General features: G+C 46.2%; 1 protein-coding gene across 5 annotated transcripts in view; it reads right to left on the minus strand.

Annotated features, from left to right (window-relative positions):
• Positions 1-4,487: 4,487 nt before the first annotated feature.
• The window catches only part of CLEC19A (C-type lectin domain containing 19A), a 28,921-nt gene continuing 15,728 nt past the window's right edge, over positions 4,488-17,680 (minus strand). For 3 of the 5 annotated variants that reach the window (XM_082360206.1, XM_082360208.1, XM_082360209.1), the window contains 3 exons: positions 15,452-15,545; positions 11,625-11,757; positions 4,488-10,347 (listed from right to left, as the gene is read on the minus strand). In XM_082360206.1, coding sequence (XP_082216332.1) covers positions 10,268-10,347; positions 11,625-11,757; positions 15,452-15,545 — 307 coding nt within the window. In that variant the 3' untranslated portion in view covers positions 4,488-10,267. The other 2 variants (XM_082360207.1, XM_082360210.1) reach the window with 2 other exon arrangements.

A 17,680-nucleotide genomic window follows, 5' to 3' on the forward strand; every position in this document is an offset into this window, starting at 1 on the left:
GAACTGTGAGAAATAAATTTCTTTTGTTTATAAGCTACCCAGTCTATGGTACTCTGTTACAGCAGCCTGAATTAAGACAGTGTATGAATTATATCTCAATAAAACTTTCAAAAAAAGAAACCCACCCGTATTTATTTCTGGCACACTCCAGTGGTGGTAGCTGCACTGGTGTGTAGTGTGGGTCACTAAGTGTATGGGATCTGTGGCTGGGAGTAAATAGTGGGGAGTGTGAACTGTCCCCAGGCTATTGGAGAGCAGCTACTAAGCCTTGGGCAGTCCCTATAATAATCAATATCCTTAACCAATAATAATCAAAATGCCACCCAATTCCCAACATACTCCAAAGCCATCTTGGCTACAACTTTGGGCTTTGACCCTCTCTGTCCCCTCCCCTGCACCCTCCTCCCCCGCTCCCTGATCATCTAGGCTGACATATATCAACCTTCAAGGTAGATCAGCAAGCCAGCCTTTCCCCGCCAGTCCCTCCTATTTCCAGCAGGTTCTATTGTCCTCTGTCCCCTCAGAGTGAAAAGCCTCCTCATTGTATGAAGGGGCTTTCAGATCTTCCATTCTGAGAACTCTCGAGGAGGAAGCGACCTTCTAGACCATGAATTGTAGATCTTTATAGATCACTGGGTCTGTATTACTTCAGGATCTTTGTTTTTATGTATTAAGAACAAATACCCAAAAGTTTGAAATAAAGTAAAAAGATGGTTGTATAACCTTTCAGAATCAAATTAAAACAGTCTGATTAAAGGTTATCTGACTCTCTAGGGGATGTAACTTTGTTTGACTTTGTTATTGATTAGGCCCAGATTCTATAAAGTTAGATGTTAACTTGTAGAAAATTGATTAAGGTGCAAATAAGTTTGTCCTGTGGAGGTGCAAATGATCTTTGCCTGGCAGAGAAGATAATCTCCAAGTATTGACATGTTATTATCCTATCAGCAAGCTTTTCCTGTAAAGGGTCAGATGATAACATTCTAGGCTTTGTGGGCTATACCCTCTCTGTCGCAACTACTGAATTCTGCCCTCGTTGTGTGAAAGCCACTGACTGCTATGAACAAGCTTGGCTGAGTCCCAATAAAACGTTATTTACAGACATTGAAATTTGAATTTCATGTTATTTTCATGTGTTAAAAAACTATTGCTCTTTTTCCAACTATTTGAAAATGTAAAATACATTCTTAGCTAGTGGGCCTACAAAAACAGGTGGTCGGTCGGATTTGATTAGCAGGTTATAGTTTGCTGATTCTTGGCCTAAAGATTTTATTGCACTGTAGGTTATTAACTACTTTCATATTTAACTTGGAAATTGATTTCAGCATTCTCTTTTTGCACTAAATGTATGTGTGCGTGTGTGTGTGTGTGCGTGCGCGCGTTGGCTTATTTTATCCTCTTGGAACCCCTTTTGCCATCCTGCTGATTCCTTCATTAATGAATTAAATACATCTTTGACAGATGCTCACCTTACATTTCCAATTCATTTGGAATGTGGAGTACTTTGGGCATCTCTTTTGTTGCCTTGGCTCCCCTCCCCTCCACCAAGTGTTTTATCAAGATGTTGTCCTACATAAACACAGGTCTGTTCCTAAGAGAAATCCTGATGCCTACGATTTTCCCCACTCTATTATTATGAGGCTCTTTTTGAAACAACATTCTCCTTCAGAAGGCCAATGGCATGGGTGGGCTGCATGGCTGAAAGGTAATGAGTTAATGACACTGGTCGTGTTGATGCACAGCAGGGCTTGGGTACCAGCAAATGTCAAGCTGCCAGGGCCCACGTGGAGGAGAGCAGGGCACGTGGAGCCTCTGAGGGCTCCCGCAGGGCTCCTCCCCATCTCTCTCCTGCATCCAAGCTTTCAGTGCTGCTGGGGACTCGCCCCTGCGGATATATGGTATCATTAATATGGACCAGTGCTCCCTAGAAGACTTGGCTCTGACAAGGCAATGTTACTGTTGGAGTCTTTCTATTGTAAGAGGAATAGCAATGACTCAAGTGGGTGTGGGGAAAAGTATAGGTTCCTGCAGAGGGCAAGTTTACTGGGCGCCTGGTTGTTCTTTGGTTCTGTGGGGGCAGGTGTTAATGAAATGGTCCCTGGGCTGTGGGAGGTGGGCATTTCCCAGCGAGGAGGGGGTGGAGAAAAGGCACCCCTCCCCCCAATTCAAGATGGCCGAGAACACTTTAAAAAAATGCTCCTCCTCAGCGGTTGTCAAAGAAATATTGATTGAAACCAGTACCAGCAATGAATGTTATTATTTTTGTCATCTTTCCACTGATGAGGGTGGAAATTGGTATTACCTTCTTGAAAGCATTTTGGCAATAAATATATTAAACATATCAGTGTTTGTCCCAATCACTGCAGCTGGTACTGGGTCCTCAGCCAAGTCCGACCTAGTCATAGAGGTTACAGAGAGAATGGGCTGAAATTTATTATATTTTAAAAGTAGCTACATATTTTAAACTACACAAGTGATACATGAATATATGGTCATTATAAAGAATAAAACATTATGGATAAAACTAAAATTCTCCCTTGGGACCATCACTCCCATCTCTGAAGTCCTCACTTTTGTCAGTTTTGTGTAGCTTTTCAGACTTTTTATTTCATATTTGCTGATATATGTGTCTGCAGAAATGTGAAGTATAATTCTGTGAGGGAGAATTTGGATGTATAGATGATACAATATTTTATGCCTTTTCCTGCAACTTGCTTTCATCACTCAACAATACGCCTTAGACATGTTTTGTATCTGTACATAAAGGCTGCATAGCATTCCACTGAACAAGTGTCATACTTTATTTAACTGATCGTTTATTTTAGGGCAATGGTTCTCAAACTTGTTTATCCCCCATCCCCCTATGCCATCGATAATGGAAGATGTTCACATTCATAACACATTCTCTAGAGATGCAGAGTTAGACGTAATAGCCTTGGACCCTCTGCCCTCACCCTGTCCCTTCTCTTCCCTCTTGGGAATGCATATTGGAATGTAACTGTTGCTATTATTGGGGTAAAACTGAACTCAGTCTTAAAAAAATAAGTAAATCACAGACAGACCTTCCAGTTTAATTACTATTATTGTTAAGCATCTTGGAATGTATCTCATGACTGGTCTCTATGTGCTTCCTTAGTCCCATCCAATAGGAGAGAGAGAAAAACCTCTCCTCCCACTATGAAACTGAATGCTTCCTTACATCTATATGGCCATTCTGATTTGGGTCTTCAGGCTCCTGCTGTATAGAAAAAAAAGTTTCCCAAGCAAACCATCCTAGCTTATGGAAGTCTATGCGAGTGAGTCTTAAGAGTGAAAGAGTGTGAGGGTAATTCGGCTCTTGGGGGTCTGCAAATTGAGAGAGAGGCGAGGAGGCGTTCCAGGCACAGGGGGTGGCCGACACCGAGGAACCCCTCAGGACCAAACCACCCCAGCGTGTGTCCCACCCACGTTGAAACGTGGAGCTGAGTCCGTCCCACTTGTAGCTGAGGGCCAGGGAGAAGAGAGCCCGACTGAACAGGACCCACGTGGGCAAAGTTCTCAGGCCTCACTCGTTGCAGAAAGTGCCCGCACGGGGGTAGGGGGCTGGGCGAGCTGTCCGAGGTGAGCAGACAGCGGCCTAGACGCCAGGTGTCAGCAGAGCTGTGTGTCTGGCTCCCCACAGGTGGTCCGGCAGTGGGGAAGGAGGACAGCTCAGGACCCCTGTGTTGCAGCAGTGATATCAACAGGAGCCAAAAGGATCTGGACTCCAGGGCTGCTCACCTGGGTTGATGCACTTCTTTCTTCGGAAAGATAATAAACTGTAATGAACATCCCCTAGAGATCTCGGAGTATTACAGAAGGAAGGAGCTGTGGCCACAAAGACATTGTCAAGTACTCAGGTGACTCAGGCAGAGTCACACAGTTTGAACGCTAAATGTTCTCTCCCGGTTCTAACCAGGACACCCCAATCAATCACCATAATAATGAGAGTGAACATTTTTTGAGTGTCTACTATGCCTAAACCCTTTTCGCGAAGTCTCTCACTCCATCCTCACAGCCTTACGGGGAGTACTGGCATTCCCATTAGCCTTCCCAGCTGGGAGCTTGGAGAGGGGGAGGAGCTTCCCAAGGTTATACCTTGCAAGTGGGATTCGGACCCTGCAAGTCCAGGAATCGGATTCTGAGCCCACCCTCCTCACCTTTCCGCAACAGGGAGAGCCCCTGCGGGGAGGTTGTTGAAAGAAATAAATGAGCTTCCGTGGCTAAGGTCCCTGACACTCAGGAGCTGTTAGGAGGAAGTGCTGTGTGCCCAAGCCTGGCTTGCAAAGGAAAGCCCTGGAATCTTCTGTTCACATGGCATATTTACGAGGATCAGGGTAGGGAAGATACGGCTTCCTTAAGAGAACTCCCCAGCTGGTCAGAGCCTCCTTAAAAAGATGGATGCTGGGCTGTTGGCTCTGAAATTTGCTTCCAAATAAGAGCAGGCTGACTTCTCTGGTTTTTAAAAAAAATTTTATTATTATTATGATTATCTCTCAAATTGGGCAAACCACTTAACTATGCCTCATGTGTTTATTTTGACAGCTGATACATCTCCTGATTCTCTTTTGCAGCTCTACAGAGAAGACCCTACTTATTAACTGAGAACAGGAGAAAAATATTCCTTCCAAGGACTCTGGATGGGGGCAAGATGCGGTTCTGCCCTTCTCTAAGAAGACTCTCCTGAGGCTGCAGTTAGTCTTCCATGTTTTCAACCCTCCCCCCAGCCCCAGTTTGAAATTTAAAGTTGGCTCCTCATTGCCTTCTTGTAATAGAGATATTTTGTTTTGTTTTCAACATGGCTTTCAACATTAGCTCTCTTTTGATAAAATAGCACCTCCAATTCCTTTTGGGAAGCCATCTCTCCCCAGCTCTCAGCCTTGATTGCACGGAGGCTGATTGGCTAAAGCAATCAGGCTCGTCTTCTGGCCAGAGTGATTGGTTAAAAGTTGGCCAAGTAACCTGGTACAGCCAGTGAGACAAGAGGAGGTGACTGCAAGGGCTTCTGGGAAAGAAAGGCCCCTCATTCTCTTGAAGGGTGTAAGATTTAGAATTACACTGGCCATTTTTGCTTCCCTAAGAGGAGAGACTGGAGCTTCAGGATCAAGCCAACAGCATGGAGGCAGAGCATGGACACAAATGGCTTTGGCGATATCACTTAAACTCCTGGATCAAGCTGAGCCTGAAGGTAGATACCTCTGGACTTTTCAAGTCTATGAGTAAATAAAAGCCCTTTTGTGTTTAAGGCAGTTTGGGTTGGATTTTCTGTCACCAGCAATTAAATCAGTCTCAATGATGCATTTGCCGACAGAATACCCCTGAGGGCTGCCAAGGGAGTGGAAGGAGTGTCCACCTGCTCATTGGAGGTTCAATTTGAAGGTGGGACCAATGTGTTGGCAAAAGTGCAGGTGAAGAAGGGCTCTCGTACACTGCAGGTGGAGTGTAAATTAGGGCAGACTTTTGGGAGGGCCATCTGAATATACTGTATGTATTAATCTGGGTCCTTTGAGAAGCAGGTGCCAAGATAAATTAATTATATGCAAAGATTTTATTAGAGGAAATGCCTGTGTGAAAGAAAACAGGAAGGGAGCCAGGGAAGGCTGGTAAAGTCATCAGACTTGGATGCAAGTCTGACTCCCAGTGAAGGAGAGAACGCGGAGGCGTCCTAGACTGTCCTGCAGTCTAAGGCAAGTTCTCTCTCTCTCTCTCTCTCCTCCCTCAAGTTATTCTCAGGCTTGGTTGCCTGGCTTCCCAGCCCACAGCATCTCAGCAGCAACAACCTAGAAAAGATGGGGGATTCTGTGGGCTGTCAGAGACTGGCACAGTGACACCCAGATATGATAACAGGAGACAAAAATACCTGAAGTTGATGCAGCCCACATGACCCTGAGTCATCAAGAAAAGACTAATCCCCTTGAGTATCTTCTGTTTAAGGAAGCAGGAAAATGTATAACATGGTTTAGAAAGATTTCTATCCAAAGTGGAAAAAGTAGAGATAGCTGTGATGCTTGAGGAATGAGTTTTAGTTTTCTGGAAACGTCACCTATGCAGAGCTCTTCATTTCCCAAAGCTGCCTGATAAATCAGTTAGAGCTGGAAGGGATTGTGTCTCCATTTTACAAAGGAGAAAACTGAAACTCAGAGAGGTTAAACCACTTCCATGAGATCACATGGTAAGTGGCAATGGTGAGATCTGAACCAATGTCTTTCTTTTTTTTTTAAGATTTATTATTTATTTATTTATTTGATTTATTTATTTTTGGCTGTGTCGGGTCTTAGTTGTGCACCCAGGATCTTCGTTGAGGCATGTGGGATCTTTCGTTGTGGCGCGTGGCCTGCTCTCTAGTTGTGGCCTGTGGGTTTTTCTCTTCTCCAGTTGTGGTGCGCAGGCTCTAGAGCGTGTGGGCTCTGTAGTTTGCAGCACGCAGGCTCTCTAGTTGAGGCATGTGAGCTCAGTAGTTGTGGCGCGTGGGCTTAGTTGCCCCATGGCATGTGGGATCTTAGTTCCCTGACCTGGGATCGAACCTGCGTCCCCTGCATTGTAAGGCAGATTCTTTACCACTGGACCACCAGGGAAGTCCCCCCAATGTCTTTCTGAAAAAAGTTTTTTAATGAAGTGTAGTTGATTTACAATGTTGTGTTAGTTTCTGGTGTACAGCAAAGTGATTCAGATATATATATGAATATATATATTCTTTTTCATATTCCTTTCCATTGTGGTTTATTACAGGATATTGAATATAGTTCCCTGTGCTATACAGTAGGACCTTGTTGTTTATCTATTTTATACATAGTAGTTTGTATCTGCTAATCCCAAACTCCTAATTTATCCTTCCCCCGACCTTTCCCTTTTGGTAGCCATAAGTTTGTTTCTTCTATGTCTATGAGTCTGTTTCTGTTTTGTAAATAAGTTCATTTGTATAATAGTTTAGATTCCACATATAAGTGATATCATATGATATTTATCTTTCTCTTTCTGACTTACTTCACTTAGTGTGATAATCTCTAGGTCCATCCATGTTGCTGCAAATGACATTATTTCATTGCCTTTTATGGTTGAGTAGTATTCCATTGTGTATGTATATATGTACATATATATATGTATATATGGCATATATATATATGGCACATCTTCTTATCCATTCATCTATCCATGGACATTTAGATTGTTTCCATGTGTTGACTATTGTAAATTATGCTGCTATGAACATTGGGGTGCATGTATGTTTTTGAATTATAGTTTGTCCAGATATATGCCCAAGAGTGGGATTGCTGGATCATATGGCAGCTCTATTTTTAGTTTTTTAAGGAACCTCCATACTGTTTTCCATAATGGCTGCACCAATTTACATTCCCACCAACAGTGCAGGAGGGTTCCCTTTTCTCCACACCCTCTCCAGCATTTATTATTTGTAGACTTTTTAATGATGGCCATTCTGATCGGTGTGAGGTGGTACCTCATTGTGATTTTGATTGCATTTCTCTGATAATTAGCACTGTTGAGCATCTTTTCATGTGCGTCTTGGCCATCTGTATGTCTTCTTTGGAGAAATGTCTATTTAGGTCTTCTGCCCATTTTTTAATTGTGAACCCATGTCTTTTTTTTTTTTAATTTTTATTTTTGGCTGTGTTGGGTCTTCATTGCTATGTGCGGGCTTTCTCTAGTTGCGACAAGTGGGGGCTACTCTTTGTTGCGGTGCACGGGCTTCTCATTGCGGTGGCTTCTCTTTGTTGTGGAGCATGGTCTCTAGGCACATGGGCTTCAGTAGTTGTGGCTCGCGGGCTCTAGAGCACAGGCTCAGTAGTTGTGGCGCATGGGCTTAGTTGCTCCGCGGCATGTGGGATCTTCCTGGACCAGGGCTTGAACCCGTGTCCCTGCATTGGCAGGCGGATTCTTAACCACTGCACCATCAGGGAAGCCTGAACCCCATGTCTTTCTGATTCCAGATGTGGTAACACTGAGATGTACCACCCAGATCCCCACCTTCAAGGAAGGGGGCAGAGGGGCTTCCAGCTGTCAGCTCCTACAGGGTCAGCCTCAGCTGCAGAGAGCTGCCTTAATCAAAGTCAACTCCTTGGGACTTCCCTGGTGGCGCAGTGGTTAAGAATCTGCCTGCCAGTGCAGGGGACACGGGTTCGAGCGCTGGTCCGGGAAGATTCCCACATGCTGCAAAGCAACTAAGCCCGCGAGCCACAACTACTGAGCCTGCATGCTGCAACTACTGAAGCCAGCTCAACTACTGAGCCCATGAGCCACAACTACTGAAGCCCACACGTTCTAGGCCCGAGTGCCGCAACTACTGAGCCTGCGCGCCTAGAGCCCGTGCTCTGCAGCAAGAGAAGCCACTGCAGTGAGAAGCCCGTGCACGGCAACAAATAGACCCTGCTCGCCACAACTAGAGAAAGCCCATGTAGCAACGAAGACCCAACACAGCCAAAAAAGAAAAAGAGAAAGAAAAGTCAACTCCTTTCCGGGGAAGCCCACATCGGTGACTGAGTGGAGTACGCGGCTAAAGGCCTGGCCATTTCAGTCCTATGTGGTCCACTCTGATCGCCTCTATTTGCCCCAGATCTCCCTGCCAGGTGGACCAATAATTTGTCAGGCTGCATCTCAATTCCGCTTCTTCCTCTGCCTTCCCTTCACAGGTACTTATCCCTAATAAACATCTTCTACTTCAAACCCTGTCCCAGCAACTGCTTCCAGAGAACCCAGTCGGGAGCAGTCGAGGAAGCAAGTGACAAGATGGGGTTTAGAAGCTGGATCGCTTACCTCCAAGCTGGCGATCAGTGGTGGTGTGTGGAACAGACAGCCCCTGGCACGAGGTGGTGTTCAACTGTTCAGACTTCCATGGAGTGAACTGGGAGGGTGAACGGGGAGGGGCTGCACTAGTAGGAGCGAGGTATCAGGCAGCTGACGAACAGAGAAGAGTACCTATGAGCATAACTAGATTGTGGCTACTGCTAAGACTTTGATGTTCTACAGAAAGACAATAAACAGCCGAGGGTCTTCCCTGCTGGCGCAGTGGTTAAGGATCCGCCTGCTAACGCAGGGGACACGGGTTCAATCCCTGGTCCAGGAACATCCCACATGCCGTGGAGCAACTAAAGTCCGTGCGCCATAACTACTGAGCCTGCGCTCTAGAGCCCGTGAGCCACAACTACTGAAGCCTGTGCGCCTAGAGCCCGTGCTCCACAACAAGAGAAGCCACCGCAGTGAGAAGCCTGTGCACTGCAACGAAGAGTAGCCCCTGCTCACCGCAACTAGAGAAAGCCCGTGCGCAGCAACAAAGACCCAACGCAGCCAAAAAAAAAAAAATATATATATATATATATAGTAATAATAATAATAATAATAATAAAATAAGCCGAAGACAAGTAACAGGTTCTTGCTCCAAGCGTGAAAGCCAAAGAGTCTCTTTGGTTGCAGACAAAGAAGTTCTCATCTCTTGCGGCAGGAGGCAGATCAAGCCTGGGACTCAGAGTGTCCAAACTTCAAAGGGAGTTGAGCTCTCAACCAAGGCAGCGTGTTATGCTACCGTCAAGGCCTTGGTTGGGATCCTGACAATGGGATGGGGTCATCTGGGTGGTGCCCCCAAAGATGTTTCCACTTTGGGGGCCATTATGAGTAATGCTACTATGACCATTCATATTTGAATACGTGTTTTCAGTTCTCTTGGGTATATACCCAGAATTGGAATTGCTAGGACCATATGGTATTTCTGTGTTTAACTTTTTGAGCAAGTGCCAAACCGTTTTCCGGAATGGCTTTACCATTCTACATTCCCACCAGCAATGTATGAGTTTGGTGATATTTTCCTTTTCCTTGGGGAACCACCTTCCTCCTTGGGCCCATGTGGTTCAGGTGATGTTGACCCCACCCCTCCTGCCCAGCCATGTGCATCTAAGCAGGGTCTAGCCGACCAGCATATGCCAAAGAGATTGCTTCAAGAATGGGCATGTGCTTTGAGCCAGGCCAGTGAGATTCAACTCTGAATCTAGAACAACCCCTGGACTTTTATTACTTGGACCAATAAATCCACCATCCTTTATTTATCAAGCCAGCTGAGTTGGTTTTCCTGTCACTCGTCACCAAGTGATCACTCTGTATCTTAAGATTTGCTTGTATAAAATCTCTGTCTGGGAGATTTGTCTCCTCTGTGTGTTTTACATTTATTGAGTGTCGACTTTACATTAGGTACATCTACAAGTCGATGCTGGAGTTGGGCTTGCTCTGAGAGGGCGAGACTGGATCAGTGAATGGTCAGAGCTGCGATCTTGCAGACAAAGGGGAACTTTCGGCTGCAGGTGTTATCGTTCCATGACCTCAGAGCTGTGATGGGAAAAAGCAGAGACTCTGCGTGAAGGTCCATCCACCACAGTAAAAGTAACCCCGCCATCCCACCAGAGTAAAAGTCCTCTCCCGTAGGCCTGGTGTCTACACTGGCATTCCTTTCTTGCTGATGCTTAATGAGGCTGCTGTCCAGCCTTACTCTCTCATAAGGCTAGTGTTGACTTGCCACTGTGGAGGAGCAGGACAAGCCTCACCCAGAGGCTTGGCCCAGCTCCGGCTCCCAGGATAGGAAGTCACTGTTCCACGCCTCCCTCCCCTAATCAGAAAAAGAAAAAGGAGCGAAGTAGGAGTGGCAGCAGTTCAGCACTTGGATCTGGAGTAGATAAAGGTTTGAAACCCAGCTCCATATCTGCTTGCTGGACAAACTTGAATAAGTCACTTAACTTCTCTGAGTCTTGATTTCTTCATCTGCAAAATGGAAATATTAATAGTTTTTACTTCTTAAGGTTGGTGTGAGCAGTGACGTTGTCGTTCACGATGATGGTGGTGCTTGCTGATACCACGTGCAAACCATTGCAGTCACTTTGTGTCTCTTATCTTCTTTTTCCTTCACATCAACCCTGCGAGTTGTGTCATTAGCCCCATTTTGCAGATGAAGAATCTGAGGCACCAAGAGGTTAAGGCACTTACTTTGGGCCACACAATTCATAAGTGGTTGAGCTGGGGTTCAGACAAGGACATTCAACTCCAGAGTCCATGCTCCTACCACTGTGCTGTATCAACTATATCTCCTTCAATGCTCAGAACAGCCCTGGGGGTAGCAACGATTATTAAATCCATTTTGCAGAAGAGAAAAGGGAATCTCAGGGAGAATAAGTAATTGCCTGCAAGGACACAGAACTGGAAAGCAACAGGGCCAGTACTTGAACCCGTCTGGGTGCTCTTTTCCCTACTACACCTGGGCACTCCTCCAGGCATCCCTTCGTTCTAATGTCCAGGAGCACGAGCCGCCTCTGGTGCATTGGGGAGATGACATAAAAGCACCGTCCTCTGGTCTCTATACAAGTTTCTTTCTTTTTTTCATGCTTCTATCTCTAATGCCTTTCCATCCAAATCACAGTTTGCATGTCAACAACGCACCATTAAACATTGTTTAAAATGCATCCGCCATAGGGAACTGCCACGCCCCTAACACCCCCCCCACCCCCCAGTGACCTCTGGTCACTCTCCAAGGTGTTGAATAATTCACAGTTTCCTGGCTATCCCTGGCACCTCCCCAGCACCCCTGCAAGAGCCCTGGTCTCAAGGGCACCCACCGCTGGTGGGTCGGTACCATATTTGCACGCAATCCTCCTCTTCTGGGTCCGCATGGATGCCATCGTCCGGCTGGCTCCCATCCCAGTAGCTATAGTCATAGGATGAGCCGTCTGTCCATTCAAACTGCCCTTCCTGGGGGGTTGCACCCAGAGGAAAGGAAGCAAGCCAAGGAGAGAAAGATCAGGCATTTGAGCCAGCTCCAGCTTGGGGTAACATTCTAATACCTCCATATCTAACAGTGCAGAAGCCCTCACTTTTATCTGATATACTATTATTAACCACCATTACTGAAACTGAGCAGGACCCTACAGGGCCCTCCCAGGTACAAAAGCCCCTCCATGTCCCCTGCCTCTTGTTTGCAGAAAAGCTATAGTCTCCCAGCCCCTCCCTGAGTCACAAAAAAGCAGGCTCAAACAGTTAATGATTAGGACAATAGAGTCACAGAATCTTTAGTTCCTTCCTGAAAGATATAGATCACAGTGTCCTATGCACATTCGTGAGTTGTTTTGCAGATATTATGACTGCCACCAGAGGGAAAAAGCTAACTGCATGATGACCAGACTGCAGCCATGACATAAGCTGCTCCATCTCGAGCAGCGCTGAGTCTATGGCTAGCTCAGTGCCAAGAACTGGCCTCAAGGAAGTGAGAACAAACTGACCCTGGAGTTGAAGATTATGCTTAAAACAATCAAGATGGTGCTGATCCGACCACCGCATGACCAGTTTCAAGGTGATTGTTGGAGCTGGCTGTGCTGTTCTGCTCATAGCCCCCCTGCCTGTGCACCCCTGAAACTCCCCTTTAAAACCTTTGTCTCCTAACCAGCAACTGGGAGACGGTTTTGGGGATGCTAGTCCGTCATCTCCCCAGGTTGCCGGCTTCTGGAATAAAGCATCTTTCTTGTTCTACCAACCCTGTCTCTCGAACATTGTCTTCTGAGCAACGAGCAGCCAAACTTGAGTTTGGTTCTGGCTCTGGCTGGTAATATTACTAGCTGCCGTTTGTTGAGGGCTTATTATGTACCATGCCAGGTGTGCTTTACTCATTTTATCCTCACCATCCTGCAAAGCAGGCGTTGTCATCTCCATTTTACAGATGAGAAAACTGAGACTCAGATTAGTCTACCCAAATTCACAGTTAATAAAGCATTAGTGCTAGGATTCAAACCCGGGTCTATCTGACTCTAGTACTCAAGACCCTAACTACCATATTAAAAAAAAAATTTTTTTTTTGCCAGTGGGTGGGAGTCACGCTTCATCTCTTTTCTTTCTGTCCAAATAGTGTGTATTTTTCTTGCCTCCTGTGGAACTAGTCTGCCCAATTACAAGAAAAGTCCTGCTGGGAATTTGACTGGTGTTGCAATAAATGTGCAAATTAACTATGGAAAGAACTACTTCTTTGCAATGTCCTGGAACAAAAGTCATTTCTCCATTTATTCAAGTTTTTAGAGAAGTGTCTCCCAAAGCACTGATGATTTTGGAGGCCATGTCATATAATGGAAACTGCATGCTCCTTCTGGGAGAGAGACTAGAGCCTAGGATTCCAGCTCCACCCACTTCCTAGCTCTGCAATCTGGACAAGTTACTTAACTTCTCTGAGCCTCAGTTTCCACAGCTATAAAATAGAGCTAATATTTCCCTCAGAGAATTATTGAGAGAATTGAATGAATTAAAAGCATTAAGAGACTTAGCTAGTGCCTGGCACGTGGTGCCTAGGCTTGAAAAGAAAAATATAAAAACAAGTCCTTTTACTGTATCATTTGTTATTATTATTCTTAGGTCTTGTTATACAAGTTCCTTAACTCTAAGTATATTCATAAGCCAATTTTAAAGTTACTATTATAATGGGACATTTTGGTTTTTTTAATGTTACGACTTCTATACAAGTTTTTGCCAGATGAATTCTATTGATTTTTTATTTTTTATTTTTATTTTTTTATTTTTATTTTTTTTAAAGGAATTCCTTTATTTTTATTATTTTTTTATTTATTCATTTATTTTTGGCTGTGTTGGGTCTTCGTTTCTGTGCGAGGGCTTTCTCTAGTTGTGGCAAGCAGGGGCCACTCTTCATCGTGTTGCGCGGGCCTCTCACTATCGCGGCCTCTCTTGTTGCGGAGCACAGGCTCCAGACGCGCAGGCTCAGCAGTTGTGGCTCACGGGCCTAGTTGCTCCGCGGCATGTGGGCTTCTCCCAGACCAGGGCTCGAACCCGCGTCCCCTGCATCGGCAGGCAGAGTCTCAACCACTGCGCCACCAGGGAAGCCCAATTCTATTGATTTTTTAAAATATCTATACTGAGTCTGGCCACTATTGATACTTCTGCTACTTTTTTTTTTTTTTAATATTTGTTTATTTGGCTGCACCAGGTCTTAGTTGTGGCACGCGGGATCTTCATTGCGGCATGCAGGATCTTTAGTTGTGGCATGCAGAATCTTTTAGCTGTGGCATGCAGGCTTTTAGTTGTACCATACATGCGGGATCTAGTTCCCTGACCAGGGATCGAAACCCAGGCCCCCTGCATTGGGAGCGCGGAGTCTTAGCCACTGGACCACCAGGGAAGTCCCACTTCTGCTACTTTGATAGCAACTTCGACCACCCTTAATGAGCTCTCACAGTGTGCCGAGCACAGGCTAAGTCCTTTACACACCTTGGCCCATTTACTTTTTACAACCAGGCACTATTATTGTCATCCCATTTTACAGCTGAGGAAACTGAAGCTCACAGATGCAAAAAAAAAAAAAAAAAAAAAAAAAGTCCCAAAGTCACCTACTATCCAGTAAGTGGCAGAACAGGAGCTGGAACTGGAACCCTATCTGAGGCAGGGCTGGAGGCATACATGCAGGAGAGATGCTCAGGATACGACTTGTCCACGGAAAGCGTGGAGACCAAATCTCCAGGTGGAGTGTGCCGTGATATTGCCAGGTATGCGATCTGGCCCAAGCCAGCCTCTTGGGCCTTATTCTCCACCGTTATTCCACTCACCCCTGCGCCGTTCTGCATCCCAGACACACTAGTCTTTAATGTCCTTGAGTGTGCCGTGATCTCTCCCACCTCAGGACCTTTGCCCATGCTGTGCCCTCCTCTACCTGGAATGCTCTTCCTCTGGCTGATTCCTATTTATCCACTAGACGTTAGCTTAAATATCTCTTACCCAGGGAGGCTGTGGCAGCTGTAGACGTGCACTGCTCAGAGCTCCTTCAGGAGGACCAGCTGAGGGAGCGTGGCTGACTGAAAGCCCCTTGGACCCAGCACTGCATTCACAGTGAGACAGTGCTTCCTCCAGGTTGTTCCCAGTTAGTGACTTAGCATGTCAGGGGTACTAGTGCTGGCTTGCTCCTGCCCAATGTGGGACTCCTGGAATGGGCATCCTTTGCCTGGGGACACCCCACTGGCTTAGCCAAGAATTTCCAGGGTGAGCTGTGATCTAAGGCTCTCCCCACTCAGCCATTCCCTCCCCCTCTTCTTTCACAGGGCTCAGACCCACATCATGGCCTGAAGGTCTTCCCTGCCTCTTCAACCCTCCCCTCTTTTTTCCTTCGCAAATGTCTTCCCTCAAAAGCCTCTTACCCATCCAATCACGTTTTTGTGTCTGTTTTTTGGAGAACCCAAACCTAAACAGAGGCCATCCCTGGCCATCCAATATGTTCCCATAATACCCTCTTTCACAACGATTATCATATTCTAACTGGGGCATCATCGTGTCTGATCTCTCTGTGTGCTGGGCACACAGCAGTGACCTGGCACACAGGTTCCACGTGAAAGGCTGGTTAAGTCAAAATGGAATCTTGGCTGGAACTTCCAAAAGGGCTTGATGGTCAGCACTTCCTCACCTGCCTGTGATCGTGAAGCCCTGTCCAGATGTCAGCTGGGATCCCAGGAACGCAGCTGTTCACGAGGTCATACACAAAGACATTCTCCTCCCAGCTGCGAAGGTAAGAAAGCCGGTAGCCTGTTACTCATTGCCTCTTGCCATAGGATTGAGTTGAAAATGGACAGAAGTCCTTGTTAGCCCTCCCAGACCAAAGTAAACAGAGGATGTGATGCAGTCCTGCTTTCTCCTTTTCCTTTTTTAACTAAGGCACCCATATGGGCTGTCCTCTCAGGGGCATCTCTGGATTTGGTCCAAAAGCAGGACTCAGCACTGTTACTCATCCTAGAAATGTAAAAACACTAGCAAACAAGGTGGATTATATTGAAGAGACAAAGAAAGGAGCTGACTTTGCATTGTACACATCAAATAACGAAAATCTCCACTGGGTGTTTTTGCTCTTTCTCAAAAGCCCCCCTTACGGCGCCAGTCCTTACATAGCCTCCTCTCTCCTAATCCTTCCTCACAGAACATCTTCAAAATCTTCTGTTTTGCTGGAAAATTCAGCTCGAGGTTTGAACCTGCAGAGCCAACTCAGCAAAACCAAATCCTGCAATTATCAATCCACCCTCTTCAGCAGGTATCTTAGGCCATTCAGGCTGCTACAACAAAATACCACATACTGGGTGGCTTATGAACTACAGGAATTTATTTCTCACAGTTCTGGAGGCTGGGAAATGAAAGATCAGGGTGCCAGCATGGTCAGGTGAGGGCCCCTTCTGGGTGCAGACTTCATGCCGTGCCCTCACATGGCAGAAGGGGGCAGGGGAGCTCTGTGGGGCCTCTTTTATAAGGGCACTAACCTTATTGATCAGGGCTTCACCCTCAGAACTTAAGCATTTCCCCAAGGCCCCATCTCCTAATACCATCACATTGGGCATTAGGATTTCAACATATGAATCTTGGGGGCACACAAACATTCAAACCATAGCAGAAGGCATTGGTGTCTTCTTGGGGGATTTTCACCTCCTATTTCAAAGAGCTTATAAAGTAATTCACCCAACAAAAGAAATTGATGGAGGACCCTGGAGGCAGTCTGCTGCCAAAAACAACAGAGAAATAGGGATGGATGAATGGATAGATAGACAGATAGATAGATAGGAACACAGATTTTTTTCTTCAGGTCATTAAAATGTTTCTTGAGCACTGATTTCATGCCAGGTACTATGCCGAATGTTTTATATACATGAACTCATTTCATCCTCGCATCAAACAGGCACAGCGGCAGACGCTACAGGTTACCTACCTCACAGTCATTCCTAATCCTTTTGCCCGTTGCCTACAATCAAATTTAGGAAGGCCAGATTTCACTTTCTCAGCCTCCTTTGCAGCTAACGTTGGCCATCTGACCAAGCTCAGCCAATTAGATGTATGGGGGAATTGGCGGAGGACGTCTTGGAAATATTCTCCTCCCCTATAAATGGAGAGTGGTGTGTGGAAAAGGCCCCAGTTTCCACCACTGCCTTCCTTCCTGGGGTTGTAGCTGTGTGTGGACATGATACTTGGAGCTGCTGCATTGGAGGCCCTGGAGGGGGGCCGAGGTAACCGCTCGCCTAGTGCCCCAATATCCATGAGCCTGGGAAACGTCATTTGCAGGGATGAGAAGGGTGGGCATGGGATGTGACAGAAAACGAACAAATAACAGGCACAGTTCACAGACCCAGAGGGACAGATCCCACTGGACAAGGGATTCCACATTTTTGGCTTCCACATGACACTAAAAGGTGAACATTGGTGTGTTGAAGAAATCATTACAAAGTAATAATAATCAGCCCCAGCCCTAACAAACACCTAACGAATAACTCACTTCAAAACAGGACTATGTTGAGGTACCCTTTACGTTACAACGGTGTATATCTGCTCCCATTGGCGTCTTCTAAATCAGGGGTCTCCAACCCCCGGGCCGTGGGCCAGTAGCAGTCCGCTGCCTGTTAGGAACCGGGCCGCACAGCAGGAGGTGAGCGGCGGGCCAGCGAGCAAAGCTTCATCTGCCGCCCCCCATTGCTCCCCATCGCCCGCATTACCGCCTGAACCATCACCCCCGCAACCCCTGCCCTGGTCCATGGAAAAACTGTCTTCCACGAAACTGGTCCCTGGTGCCAAAAAGGTTGGAGGCTGCTGTTCTAAATGACCGCTCTCTACAGGCTGCCACCTTGTCTAGAACACCCACCAATAGATTTCCTTTTGCTTG

The sequence above is a fragment of the Balaenoptera borealis genome (assembly GCF_965194805.1).
Source record: "Balaenoptera borealis genome assembly, chromosome: 16".
Taxonomy (NCBI): Eukaryota; Metazoa; Chordata; class Mammalia; order Artiodactyla; family Balaenopteridae; genus Balaenoptera; species Balaenoptera borealis.